Below are 13,839 nucleotides of genomic sequence, written 5' to 3'. Positions count from 1 at the left end.
TCATGGTTTCCATTCCATGTGTTTATTATGTGTGTTAGAAGAGGCTTTAAGTTAGATACAGTTCGTTAAAACGATTCAAAAATCATTTGCAATCCAACGTTAAACAAATATTTAGACATGGAATGGAAGCTATAGGACAAGTTGGAGAACTAAAATAAAACGGTCTAAAGATGACTGAAGCCTAATTAGTGGGGACGATACGGCGCCGTTTGGTGTTTTTACCTGCACGGCTGCAAAGTTCTCATCCTATGTCCTCTCCCGCTAAGCTCTTGGACTTGTTTACCACTGACAGTGAAGACACATTTCCAAGTTGCAACCCTTAAAACCCACACACTTATCTCATGGCTTAATAGCAACGCCCAATAGTTGATATTACTTGGGCAACGAAGAAGTTGAGCTCTTGGTAGCTCTGTCGATGGCGTCTCTTTCTTTCACTCACTTTCTCCTCTTACCCAGGTTCTCTCTCTATCTCTCTGTTGATAACCCAGTCTTTTAATTCAAAACCATGTGGTTCCTTTGCTCCTTAATTCAAATGGAAATCCCAAATGAGCGGAAATGGAAAAATGAGGAATCTTTTCTGGGTTTGGATAATTCTAGAGTTTTCTTCATGGATTTTAAGATCAAAGCAATTATTAATTGCACTTCCTTCAGCTCAATTACCAAATGAATGGTAATGGTTGTGAATGTCAAGCAGTTGATTATCCTCAGAAGATCAAGGACTTGACGAAGCAATACTGGGCTGTTCCTGTGGCCGTTGTTGGCATCTCTGTGGTTGTTGGCTTCTTGTACTTGCGCTAGAAGTGATTCAATACAATTTTGCCCATTTGTTACCACTCAAAAGGAAAGTCCTCAGTTTTTTTCCACTCGTTCACATTTCATATTAAGACTCCACATTGCAGCCGCCGCACAACGCCCTCCCATCCCCCCTTTGGGGGTGGGCGGCTTCCCCATCTTCCATCTTTCTCTCCTCATCTCCCTTTCTCCTTTCCTAGTTTTCTTCCCCTCTTCTATTCTCTCCCTAGATTTGTCTGGATTTTCGGTCCTTTTGCCCAGATCTATCTGGATCTTGTATTTTGTTTGTTTGTTTGTTTATGTGTTTTCTGTTGTAGGTCCTTGGTGACTTTTGTTGTTCATGGATGTGTCTTGCTGTCATTGGGATGGTTGCGTTGTGGTGTTGTCGACCCAGCTTTTCTCTTTGGTTTTCGTTGTGTTTTTTACGCAAATATTGCAATCTACCGTAGACGCCATGATTTTGTTGCAGCTTTTGGTCCACGCATATGGAATTCGCTCCAATTTAGTGTTTGGAGTTGGAAAAGTGATTGTTGCTGGTTTGTGTGGGATCGGGTTTAGCCTGTGCAAAATAAGAGGTTAGTCATGTTGGTGCTATGAGTCTCTTTGGTTTGCTAGAGAGGAAGTGGTGCGGTGTCCTTGTTTCTGTGTTTTTTTTAGTCTAATAATTCTCAGAAACTCAATAGGAGTTTGCTATTGTATGTATTTCGTGTTCGACTTTTCGATGTAGATTCATCGTTACTGCCGTTGCGCGGTGGATTTGTATTGTAGGTTACAGATAGTTCTTGTCTGCCAAATTGGAGTTTTTAAGTTTTTCTGGCATACGTAATTCTCTCCAGATCAAACCAATTTATCTTTTTGTTTGGTCACTGGAGATGTTGTACTCATATTTAGTATTGCGATTACTCTGTACTTTTTTATGTGTTATCGATAAATTACTGTCGCTTTTTATCAACAAAAAAAAAAAAAGGAAAGTCCTCACAATTTTGAATAAGCGAGACAATAGCCGCTGAGGAAACTAGCCCACTGTTGTTTAAAAAAATTCACAAGTATTGGGGAGAGAATATGCATATTATTTTGATTGAGAGATTTATGTACGGATTTCAAATGACATTTACAAATTTTTAGTAGATGTATGTCATTGAAATTGGTGGGAATCAATGTCTTGTCTTTTTTTTTTTGGTCTCCATTGTCTTGTTGAATAATGCAGAAAGTTAAAGAGATTCATGGGATTTGTTAAGTTGGGGTTTTAATATCCCGGAAAGACTATAATGAGGAGTTTAGAGTGAGGAGCTTTTTTGAGACATTCAATCCCACCATCAATAAATGTGGGAAAATTAATAGACTTAAACATTTTAAGTGGTTTAATGGTGGGATTGAACCCCTTAAATAAGTTCCTCACTCTAAACTCCTTATTGTAGAAATGGAGAGAAGCCCAAGCTTTGATAATGATTATTCTTGCAAGACTTTGATAATAGCTTTTCTAAATGCACCCAAGAATTGATTTCAACACCCAATACTAATTTTTATTATTATTTTTAAGAATAATAAGGGGTTGTGTAGCTCAAATGATTAAAAACAATTACTCTTACATCAGAGATTTTCAAATACGAAATCCGCCTCCCTCAATATTGCTATGTATTAAAAAAGAATGGGCTTATAATTTTTTTTAATAATAATAAAAGTATTGGGGCAGTGCGGTTTTCCTAGTCCTAGCAGGGAGAGTCTAAAAACCTATTAGGGATAAAAAAATGTCTAGTGAAATTAAGAAAAATGTAATTACTTATACAATTTTATTTATAAATTTCTATAAATCAAGAATTTTTAATTATGAATTTAAAAAAATTATATCATAGAATTTATAAGATTTGAATGGATGAAATGGATTTTCTCATATATAAAAAAGGACCAAATGGATTTTCCACATTTTCCTTATTTAGCTCTTATTATTTTGCAAGATTTATAGGGGTCTCATTGCAACCTTCAATATGTAGCTTCTCTCCGTTCAAACAAAGATACCACGGTAATCCTATCTGAGATAGAGTTTGGTATTTATACTTCTTAATAAAAAAATTCCATATAATTCCACATTTTAAAAAATTCTTTGAAATTAGCAAGATTTTGAATACCGTAAGACTTTTTGTTACTTTGTTTAAAGTCTTAATTGAATACCATTTGATTTGGTCACTTTCTTTTCAAAATTCCAATAATCTTAATAAAATACCACAAAACTTTTTTATATTATTTAAAATTCTTAATTAAATACACCCCCTGTAAGCTCTCTCTCATATATAGACGCATAGAGGCCCAACTGAAAATCGAAAAGAAGCAGGAGGAACAAGAAGGAAGAGGGAGAGAGGTGAATCTAAAATCTGAAATTGCAGAGGTTTGAGAATGGCGCAGCAAGCAGTGCAGAAGAATACGCTGTATGTAGGAGGGTTGGCGGAGGAGGTGAACGAGTCGATTCTGCACGCGGCGTTCATACCCTTTGGGGACATCAAGGACGTGAAGACGCCGCTGGACCAAGCCACACAGAAGCACCGGTCTTTTGGCTTCGTCACATTCTTGGAGAGAGAGGATGCATCCTCCGCCATGGACAATATGGACGGCGCCGAGCTCTACGGCCGTGTCCTCACCGTCAATTATGCCCTCCCAGAGAAAATCAAGGGTGGTGAACAGGGTTGGGCCGCTCAGCCCAGTACGTCCTTTTTCCTTTTACTCCTCCTCCTCCTCTCTTTACATTATTATTGTTATTATAATAAAAAATTCTTATTTATTTTGTGTATGTGTTTGTAGATTTGATTGTTGCTTGATTTGTTTAGATGGGTTTGGTTGATTGATTAATTGGGTGTTTGATTTCTTAGTCTTGGTGTGAATTTTGGTTAGGGTTTGTGATTGATGCTCTGTTGGGTTTGGTTGTTCTTGTTATTAAGTGTGTATGGGTTTGTTTGTTCTTGTTTACTACTTTTGGGGTTTAGGGTTTTAGGATTCAGTTTGGGTATGATGCAGTCAAATAGGCTTAGGTGTTTCTTCTTAGAGTCGTTGATAAGCTCTGGGAATTTCCTACTATTATTGGTTATGGTTGGTAAAGGAAATTTGTACGTTAATGTGCTAGAAGTAACTTTCGTTGAAGTTATGAAAATTAGGCAACAACAGAAGAATGCAACTCTTAAGTGTATATAGTTGAGGTTGATAGAAAAAGATGGATAAGATTGAATTAGAAACAGTTAAATAGCATCTTTGAGCAAAAGTTCACTTGATCTTGCACTGAACTAGAATTACTTAAAATCCTTCTTTCTTTGAAGGTAAGCTGCATTTGCAATCAAGCTTGAAATTTAATTAATAACTTATGTTCCTGTTCTATTACAGTCTGGGCAGATGCAGACACATGGTTTGAGAGGCAGCAACAAGAAGAGGAAATGCAGCGTATGCAGGCCGAGAACCGGGCTGCCATGCAGGCTGCGGAAGAGTTACACAGGAAAAAGAAGACAGAGGATCGAGAGGGGGAAAAAGAAGAGGAAATCGAGATGAAGGATGACCCCATGGCAAGGGCTGAAGCAGAGGTTTTGAAACAGAATGACTAGTTCCACTGCCCCCAAGTGAAAATTAGGAGAGAAAAATGTGTTTGTTTCCATCAAATCCTTGTAATTTGTCAAGCTCTCTTGTAAAACTTTGCTAACGAAACAAATACCAGATTCTTAATTTCTTATAGATGATGGATTGCCCTTTTTTTTTGGGTAAAACCGTTGAAAGGTTTTTTTGTTTGTGTGAGGTGTTTGTTATTCATGGTTTCCGTGTGTTTATTATGTGTGTTAGTAGAAGAGGATTTAAGTTAGATACAGTTCCTTAAATCAACTGCGATCCAACGTTAAACAGATATTCAGACATGGAAGCAATAGGACAAGTTGGAGAACAAAATGGTCCAAAGATGCCTGGAGCCTAATTATTAGGAACGATACGGCGCCGTTTGGCTTTCATACCTGCACGCCCTACGCACGTGCAAAGTTCTCATCCTATTACCTATTTCCTCTCCCGCTAAGCTCTTTGGACTTGTTTACTGACAGTGAAGACACTTTTAAGTTTGCAACCCTTCAAACCCGCACACTTATCACTTCTCTCATGGCCTAATACTAGCAATAGTTGGAATTACTTGGGCAACGAAGAAGTTGAGCTCTTGGTAGCTCTGTCGATGGCATCTCTTTCTTTCACTCACTTTCTCCTCTTACCCAGGTTCTCTTTCTCTCCTCTATCTCTCTGTTGAAAATCTAGTATTTTCATTTAGAACCACGTGGTTCCTTTGCTCCTTAATTCAAATGGTTATCCCAACTGAGCAGAAATGAAAAAAATGAGAAACCTTTTCTGGGTTTGGATAATTGTAGAGTTTTCTTGATGGATTTTAAGGTAAAAGGCATGAAAAAACTAGAATTTTCTTAAACCTCTAAAACCCTACAATTATTAATTGCACTTCATAGTCTTCGTCAAAGAATTTTTTTTTCTTACACTTCCTTCAGCTCAATTACCAAATGAATGGTAATGGTTGTGATAGTCAACTTGTTTATTAAAATTTGCAGGTGCCATTTGGATTGGCCCAATAGCCCGTCACTGAACTTTGTGCAGCTTCAGGGTCTTAGATTACATAGTAAAAAGCGGGGCCTTGCTGCTGTCCCTAAAAAGATTAACTCAGAGAACTCAGCTGTAGAGGCATCCAATGAAGATGAGGTTGTTGTGAAGAAAAACACATCTAGGACTCCCAAACGAACTCGAAAGAAAACAATAGCCGAAACAGATGCTTCAAGTGAGGAAAGCATCATTTCTGCATCTAGTGAAGATACCAAGAAACCGCGTGGAAGAACTCGTAGGAAAGGTAGTCCTCCTTATTGCTCTTTTAGGTCTTGTTACTTAAAAATCTATCTTGTATGTGCTAAACCTGCAATTTAATTTATCTAGCGGCATCTGCGTCTACAAGCACGGAGGAAGAACAAACTGAGAAGAAGGTACGGAGGAGAAAAACTAAGAAGAAAGATGATGTTGAGGAGCAGGTTAGTGAAGCTGAACTTAGTGAGCCTGAGGAGTTTACATTCACTGTGGATATGAAGGATGAGAATACGGAAGACATAGAATTGGAAATAGATGAGGGAGAGGATATTAGCTATACTTATGATTGGCCTCCTCTTGTTTGTTGCTTTGGGGCTGCACAACATGCTTTTGTGCCCTCAGGAAGGCCAGCCAACAGACTTATAGATTATGAAATACATGAAAGAAAGAAAGATGCATTATGGGCTCCTGAAAAATTTATTAGGTCTCCTGGGGGATCTGCAGGCAGTGTTGCAATTGCTCTTGCAAGCTTGGGTGGCAAGGTTGCTTTCATGGGAAAACTTGGGGATGATGAATATGGTCAGGCCATGCTATATTATATGAATGTCAACAATGTTCAAACTCGTTCTGTTCGCATTGATAGTAAAAGGGCAACTGCAGTATCACAGATGAAGATCGGTAAAAGGGCTCGCTTGAGATTGACTTGTGTCAAACCCTGTGCTGAGGATTCTTTATCAAAGTCGGAGATCAACATTGATGTGCTGAAGGAGGTAAAAGCTTTGAGTCCCATTTAATCAGTTTGTTTTGATTTAATCATCATTGAATTTAAAACAAAAGCCATTAGACATTATCTAAATTTATTTCACTGAGTGTGTAAACTTTAGATTCTTAGTTACTTCTATGATTAGAGAAGTCATGGATGGCTTTTAACAATCTGTGGTGCAGGCAAAGATGTTTTACTTCAGCACGCATTCTATGCTTGATCAAAATATGAGATCAACTACACTGCAAGCAATCAAGATTTCGAAGAAATTAGGAGGAGTTATTTTCTATGATGTAAACCTTCCATTACCACTATGGCATTCTTGCGAAGAAACAAAGTTGTTCATACAGCAAGTGTGGAACCTTGCTGATATTATTGAGGTTACCAAGCAAGAGCTTGAGTTTATTTGTGGGATCCAGCCCTCTGAGGAATTTGACACCAAAAATAATGACAGATCAAAATTTGTCCATCATACACCAGAAGTGGTTGCACCGGTTTGGCATGAAAATCTTAAGGTTTTGTTTGTGACAAATGGGACTTCTAAGATTCACTACTACACAAAGGAGCACCATGGTGCTATTAATGGGATGGAGGATCCTCCTATTACTCCTTTCACGTCTGATATGTCAGCATCTGGAGATGGCATTGTGGCGGGTACACTCTTGTGATCTGCATATCTATTGATTTTTTATTTTTTCTAATGATTATATCTACTAGTGCTTTCACCATGAGAGTAGGGCCTGCTTGGCCCTGCATTTAGGTGACAACTGCCAGAACTCCTAAATAAGAACCATTTATTGTGCCTCTAGTGCTCAGGAGAAGCCTGTAGTGGTCCATTATAGTTATTCTCTTTCTGGGGATAGTGGTGGCTCAGTCAAGAAATGTAGATACAAGCCTCAAGTCCCTGGCGGGCTTATTCTTTAAATAAGTGCTGTTTTGTAAGATTTAGATTCCAGCTATTGGTTTAGGGTAAGTCCTGTCAAGTTTCCGTTGCACACAGTAATTGAACTAAAGAACCTGTCGTTTTCTCTTCTTAGTGGATAGCATTATGCAGAAATTCATTGATGCATATAATCATATTCTTGTCATTAAGATATAGCATCACTTCTATAATCTTAAATGTATATCTCCCAATTTTATGAGCTCCTAGTGTTTAAAGAAGGCACTAATTATATCATTTTAGACAAATTTCCAGTTTTCCTAAGTGTTTTTTTTTTTTTTTCGTGACTTCTTTTCAGCTCTCATGAGAATGTTGACAGTTCAACCACATCTTATTACTGATAAAGAATATTTGGAGCACACAATCAAGTATGCAATTGATTGTGGGGTCATTGATCAATGGTTGCTCGGGCGAGAACGCGGCTTCCCTCCTAAAGAGGATACGGAAGAAGTGGTTCCTGATCCAGATGGTATAAGGTCTCTAACAGAAATGGAATATCGCACACTAGAGAGTGTAAGTTGAAATCCAGGTTGTGTTTGCAGTTTGCAGTTTCCATTGATAAATAGAATTTTATTGTGTTGTTTGTAGACCTCAAGATTACACAGGGCCAAAAGGTTTACTTTTCTTGTAGAGTGAACTAATGTAGTCATGTAGCATTTATAATCCAAACTGTCCAGGCCCTTTTCAATGTCTTTTTTCTTGTTTTTTTTTGTCACAGAAGTGAAATATTTTATGGAGACTGGGAACATTTTATATCATCCTAATCTTATCCAAGTAGAGTATGCATTCCACACGCTTCCCTATGTCACTTTATTCAGAAAAAGATTGGAGATGTTAAGTAGTTTTCATTAATTAATTATGCGTAGTTGATGAGGGGTAGGGTTAAGCAACTTTGTATTATCAAAAAACAAATAAAAATAAAAGAATTAAGCAGGATTATTTAAAATGTGTGGTCCAAATTGTTGAGATATGCAGCTCAAGTCATGCTAAGAACTGCACCAACAGTGTGAGGGATTTTATATAAACCAGATTGGTTTTTTATGAGAGGGACAGATCAATATTCCATCCAGAGATTATCATTTCGTAAGACAAACAATTATTACAAGCTCAGAAGTTGTGGTAACCCACACGTATACCCAATTTTGCTAGACTGATCCAACAGTCCTCAAGAAAAAAGAATGCACATTATGACAACTTTCAAGTTTTTCTTTAATAAACAAAATATAATATAATATCAGAAAAACCTTTGATCTTGTCTAATTCCTCTCTGAGATGTTCAAGATGTTATGTTTAAGAGCTCAAGAGCAAATAAGAACAATATAATCATCATTTGGGTGGGGCCCTTGCTTCTTAATTAATATAAATAATGCCCTCTATGGTCCATTTGTATGGAGATATTGACCAAAAATTGAGAACCGAAAGAAGAGAAAATTACAGAGCACCAGGGGGCCAAAAAACAAGACCATTGCTGAATATGAATAGGCTACTCTTCAAAATGTCCATGGGTTGGTTTACCAATGAGAACATCATCCATCGACCTTGAGCCATTCCTATAAGCAAATAGAACCAGAAATGGCTTTTGCATTAAGACCCCAACTTTATTGACCTCTTCTTACAAAAGGATAGTAATCACACTTCTCCAAACCCCACTAAACTAGAGAGGAAGGCAAGGCAAAATGGGGAGATTAGCCCAAAAGCTTGAACAAAAGGTGGCTAACGAAAACGAAATAGAATCACAGGTGTTGAATCCCTCCACTACATACAAACATACACTTGGACATGATGAGATTTCGACCCTATGCAGAAAATTGGGAACCCTCAAGTTTTGAGGCAGCTGCCTTATCCAAAAACCACACCAACTTTCCTTTCAGTGGCTGGGCAACCCCTGCCGGCACTGATGGGGAGTCAGATCCCACGTCATCGACTGCCAGGTGCACAGCCTCTGCTTTGCTGTCACCGGTCGCGACTATAGCTACATTGGATGCCGAGTTGATGACAGGCAAAGTGAATGTGATTCGCTCAGGTGGAGGCTTGGGGGAATCAGTTATAAAAGTTACCCATTCATCTTTCTCCTCAAGTGCCGAGTGGTTAGGGAATAGCGAGGCAACATGGCCATCAGGCCCCATTCCCAGGAGGATGAGATCAAATTTGGGGCAGTCACTTATATCAGACACACTGATCACACGAGATTTCACCAACTGACGAATGACAAACTCATAATCATCAGCAGCCTCCTCTGCTGACACTGTGTCATTAATAGAATGCACATGACTGGGAATTATAGGGACCTGCAAACATGATATGAAAATGAGTATGAGCATAATGGACGACCAAAATTTACCAAAATCAAAATAAACACTGCAATGATCTAGCCACCATTCACAACTAAAAGCTTTTCAATGAAAGAAAAAGGCAAACTTCATAACTTTTCAGTTCCAATATACTAATACACCATCCACAGAAGATTGTAATAAGTTTGAGTCCATCTGTTCTCTAATAATAAAGGATATTATGTGCACAAAACTAGCAATATAGTCCTGATGGCTTTCAGCAATCAGCTAAAGTGCACGTCAGTATGCAGATGATGGCCACAGAATAATAAAAAGGGGTGCAGCTTATATAGCTTGATTAACTATAACATGACACTAGATTAACTACTTACTGTATGTAATATATTCCATATTAAAAAATGCAAGGCAACAAACCGCCTCTATTACAGACTTCCTAGTGAAATTCAACTAGAGAAGTTTGTATTAAAAATATAGAGGTGATTCCTCTTCCCTACCTTAGGCGAGAGATAAAATGTGTAATCCCATTTAAAACAGCAAGATTCATTAATGACAATGGTAGAACGCATCACATCATGACTAAAGTAAGGCAAAATGAAATAAAATGTCATACGGTTCAGAAGTTGCACTCTATCAATAGTAGTGCCTCTGCACCATCAAAACTCTTTGCAAAAGGCTTTCCTTTTACAATCTTTCAAGCTTCTCTACTAATTCAGCCTAGATACTGAACAAATAATCTTATTCTTCATCATATATCATTTCCTTAGATTGGGATCATTAGACGGTAACAATCCACTACAAGGTGAGGAAAAGTCACCCAAGATGGCTTTGTCTTGGGCAACAAAGACTAATGCAGTGGTAACAAGCTTCAAGCTGGAAATGTCAAGAGCATGAGAAGAAAGGTGAAAGATCTATCACGATAGTCCTAGATGGGCAGAAGGGTGAAAAAGGAATCTGCATTCAACCCCAAGTAAAGCACAGTTAAAGCTATTTAGGATCAGTTAAACACATATGTTTCAAGCCTTTAAAAACAGATAAACATCCATCTTACCAAACAGTTCCATTAAAAGGAAGGTTTACTGTAGTAGCTATGAAATAGATTGGTGTTTAAGATGCAATAAATGACCAAACAAACTTGAATAGCTGCACCAGAAGATGGCTGCAATACATGGCGTAGTTCCAAAAGTGATATGGAGATTTAGTGAAACTACAGAAATCAGCAACAGATAGAGAGTCTCGTTATACAAGAAACTTGACTGGATAAGTTTGATAAGCAGTTTAGATACAGTTCACAATTGTTGGGTACTACATCACAGCGCAGCTCATCAGTGTGTAAGGAGTTGACACACATAAAGTAGCATAATTGAGCAAACAGAACGGACCAAAATAAGGATGGAATGTGAACAGGGTTAGAGAGTAAAGGAGGAAGAACTGCTTCAAGGTTCATCCCATCATTTGGTTTTTTGAAGGAGAGAAAGATTGGAAATAAGAAAGGCATCAAGTTGAAAGCAAGGTTCTTTCCTTCGACTCAGTTACTTCAAGAACAAAATACAGCCTACAATAGGCTGGGAAAGTATAAAAGACAGAAGAATAGCCATACAAACCTTAGACAAAAGGCGATCCTTTGCAAGCTTGTAATTGCTATCATCATGGTTTTTTGCCACAACACGCTCGTCAGCCCAAAATATATACCATTTGGCCCAGTCTACAGTCTTGTTATAAGGAGCTTCGCAGAGTTTCCTGTTTTTCCATCAAAAAATACACATTAACACAAAAAAACATAAAACTGAGAAACCAGATGTGGAAAGGAAAGCATGGATACCCCATTAAGCCAATGAGAGAACCACCAGATAAAGCAATTGCAAATACACCCCGCTCCTTCACTGATGCCTCTGATAGTTCAGCAATGTAGTCTGCCAAATCAGTGCTAAGCTCATCCAAACTTTCATGAACTCTCAACTCTCTATCTTTGTGACCTCCGGAAAGAGACATGCTTCCAACAAGTTTAACAGCACTATTGCGACAAGAAAAGGATCAAAATTTAGACAGAATAAAAAGAATAAACGCAACGTTACCTTTAAATTTTTAGCCAAAAAGGAAGATCAGGCAAAACTATATAACAACCATCTGGGCAACAGAAAGTTTTCAATTATTTGTCAGAAGAGTAAACATGATATAGCCGTCCACTTGCAGCTAATGGGCATTGAATTACCTTAGGGGATTAAAAATCTTTATCATTTACAGTCCACAAAATTCATAATTCGGATGAATTTCATATAACATCAGGGCTCATCAAACATAATTACTAAAAAACAATCACTGTGCGCTTGGAGTCTTAATTGAGTTCAACACTGCGATAAAACCAAAGTTTATGATGATCGTAATCTGAAGATCAAAGGGAACAAACCCATAAAGCTACTAAATTTATGAATTTCACAGAAAAAGCAGGCATACCCAGATCACAAAAGAATAAAAAACTCACATCCCATTACAGCAAGCAACTTAGAAAACACAAAGATTATTAACATAAAAGAAATACATAATGCCATGCAATCTAAGATTACTGAAACTGCAACAAACAGCAGTGAAAGGCATAATAAGAACAAGGAAAGAAGAAACAGATGCTTACAGAGAAGAAAAGGAAGAAAAAGAAGAAGAAGAAGAAGAAGGAGGACGAAGAAAGAGAGAGGTGGTGGCACAGAAGTAAGAAACTGACGAAGGTGGAAGATGGGTATCAACACGAAATTATAATATAATATATTTATAGTATCATCACATTACAACTCTAAAATCTATTTACTGATTATAATAAAAACTTCACTAGAAGTTGAAAAGGAATTTACCTTAAGTAAATTTAGGTTTTATCCATAAAAAAAACTTTCACTTTTGGAAAAAGCCAAAGCTTTTTCAAAAAAGACAGAAAAACCTCTCAACTTTCAAACCAAAGACATGCAAATGTAAAGGATTCCTTAGGAAATCAAAAAAAAAATAAGGGCAATTTTGTCTATTTTGGCTTCTTTTAAAAATTTTCTCTCTCCTTTGGGCTTTTCCAAAGTCTCCCTTTACCTTATGGGCTTCCACGTGCATCCAATGATCGTGACAAAACGCACATACAAATACACCTCTCTCTTCAAAGTAAACGGATAAAATCCGATAGAAAGAAGATGAAAATCAAAAAAGTAAAAAACACCCGATTCTCTCTCTCGCTTTCTATTCTTTTACAGAGGAACAGAAAATCCATGTATCCTAGATTCTCTGCTTAATGAAGGGAAGAGACACAAGCAACAACAAAAGTGAATAATAAATAGATAAAAGTCATTTTGTTTTTGTTTTTGTTTTAATGCATAGTCAATTTGAGTTGATATTCCAAAAAATATTAATAATAATTAAATAAATGTACCTCTAGTAATTTTGTCTTTTAAGGCTAAAAGCCAAAAACAGAACATTTTCCAAGATATCCATTTAGGGTTATGGGATTTAATTTCTCTCTACCAACATTTCCAGCCTTACATTTTACTCTATGGTAATGGTAGTGTCTTCTTTTCCTTAATGTGTAAATACCAAACTATCTTTAGCTTTTAAATATATTGCTAGGTTAGGAACATAGTTCCCATAAATATTGAATTTTCCTATCATATGGATTTAAGAAAAAAAAAAAAAAAAAACAAGTGATTGTACTTTCATTATAACTTTAAAAAAAGGTGGGTGTAAATGTTTTTCTTTCTTTCTTGTGTTTCATACATCTTTGTTATCTACCAACTAAGTATTGACTTGGTGGTATTTTTCTTCTCAGAATTGTAAGAAGGTCAAATCTCCTACAAGCCAATAATAAAACAAACCAAAAAATATTTCCTTCCTGATTTATTTTTGTTTGCTTTGCACATGCTTTTTAAATTTCTTTTTCTTTGTCTCTTCAAAAGCAGCTATTTGTACACTTTTATATGTTTGTGCACTATTATGTGTTTTACCCTCTACCCATCACCTCCTTGATCCCACATATTGATCATCCACCAACATGGGGTGGTTTGTACTTGAGAATACAAGTGAGCAATTTTCTATGGGTGGGCTTTAACAAGTGCAATGAACTTTTTCTTTATCTCACTCCTCATTTCCTTGATTTGCTGCAATTCAAGCACATCAATCACACCAATTGATCAACTAATTGAAAGAACCAATCTAAGATCACTGGAATTCAAGCACTTTAATTTGTTACTCCATCTTTTACTTGAAAGTGGTCATGGCAT

General features: G+C 37.1%; 3 protein-coding genes and 1 long non-coding RNA gene across 4 annotated transcripts; 3 read left to right on the top strand and 1 right to left on the bottom strand.

The window, feature by feature from the left end:
• On the top strand, positions 153-1,716 carry LOC109946895. Its single transcript, XR_002269973.1, has 2 exons — positions 153-456; positions 1,110-1,716. It is a non-coding gene; the product is annotated as an uncharacterized LOC109946895 (long non-coding RNA).
• On the top strand, positions 3,036-4,528 carry LOC18789388 (peptidyl-prolyl cis-trans isomerase E). The gene is made up of 2 exons (XM_007223526.2): positions 3,036-3,487; positions 4,159-4,528. The coding sequence occupies exons 1-2, from the start codon at positions 3,184-3,186 to the stop codon at positions 4,371-4,373; spliced, it is 519 nt and encodes a 172-aa protein (XP_007223588.1). The 5' UTR covers positions 3,036-3,183; the 3' UTR covers positions 4,374-4,528.
• On the top strand, positions 4,834-8,065 carry LOC18788703 (fructokinase-like 2, chloroplastic). The gene is made up of 5 exons (XM_007222858.2): positions 4,834-5,019; positions 5,361-5,653; positions 5,737-6,374; positions 6,550-7,021; positions 7,606-8,065. Exons 1-5 carry the CDS (start codon positions 4,979-4,981, stop codon positions 7,827-7,829), a joined length of 1,668 nt encoding a protein of 555 aa, XP_007222920.1. The 5' UTR covers positions 4,834-4,978; the 3' UTR covers positions 7,830-8,065.
• Positions 8,617-12,346, bottom strand: LOC18793829 (probable 6-phosphogluconolactonase 1). Its single transcript, XM_007222131.2, has 4 exons — positions 12,225-12,346; positions 11,418-11,609; positions 11,200-11,335; positions 8,617-9,595 (listed from the first exon to the last, which is right to left on the bottom strand). The coding sequence occupies exons 2-4, from the start codon at positions 11,585-11,587 to the stop codon at positions 9,104-9,106; spliced, it is 798 nt and encodes a 265-aa protein (XP_007222193.1). The 5' UTR covers positions 11,588-11,609; positions 12,225-12,346; the 3' UTR covers positions 8,617-9,103.

This window comes from Prunus persica, chromosome G1 (assembly GCF_000346465.2).
Source record: "Prunus persica cultivar Lovell chromosome G1, Prunus_persica_NCBIv2, whole genome shotgun sequence".
NCBI classification, from domain to species: Eukaryota; Viridiplantae; Streptophyta; class Magnoliopsida; order Rosales; family Rosaceae; genus Prunus; species Prunus persica.
This window is presented reverse-complemented; position numbering and strand designations above follow the sequence as displayed.

Coding starts and splice junctions, on each gene's coding strand:
- LOC18789388 (XM_007223526.2), top strand. CDS start 3,184: ATGGCGCAGCAAGCAGTGCAGAAGAATACGCTGTATGTAGGAGGGTTG. Junction 3,488..4,158: donor GGGTTGGGCCGCTCAGCCCA/GTACGTCCTTTT, acceptor GTTCTATTACAG/TCTGGGCAGATGCAGACACA.
- LOC18788703 (XM_007222858.2), top strand. CDS start 4,979: ATGGCATCTCTTTCTTTCACTCACTTTCTCCTCTTACCCAG. Junction 5,020..5,360: donor CACTTTCTCCTCTTACCCAG/GTTCTCTTTCTC, acceptor TAAAATTTGCAG/GTGCCATTTGGATTGGCCCA. Junction 5,654..5,736: donor TGGAAGAACTCGTAGGAAAG/GTAGTCCTCCTT, acceptor TAATTTATCTAG/CGGCATCTGCGTCTACAAGC.
- LOC18793829 (XM_007222131.2), bottom strand. CDS start 11,587: ATGTCTCTTTCCGGAGGTCACAAAGATAGAGAGTTGAGAGTTCATGAA. Junction 11,336..11,417: donor TCTCTCATTGGCTTAATGGG/GTATCCATGCTT, acceptor ATGGAAAAACAG/GAAACTCTGCGAAGCTCCTT. Junction 9,596..11,199: donor AGGATCGCCTTTTGTCTAAG/GTTTGTATGGCT, acceptor TCATGTTTGCAG/GTCCCTATAATTCCCAGTCA.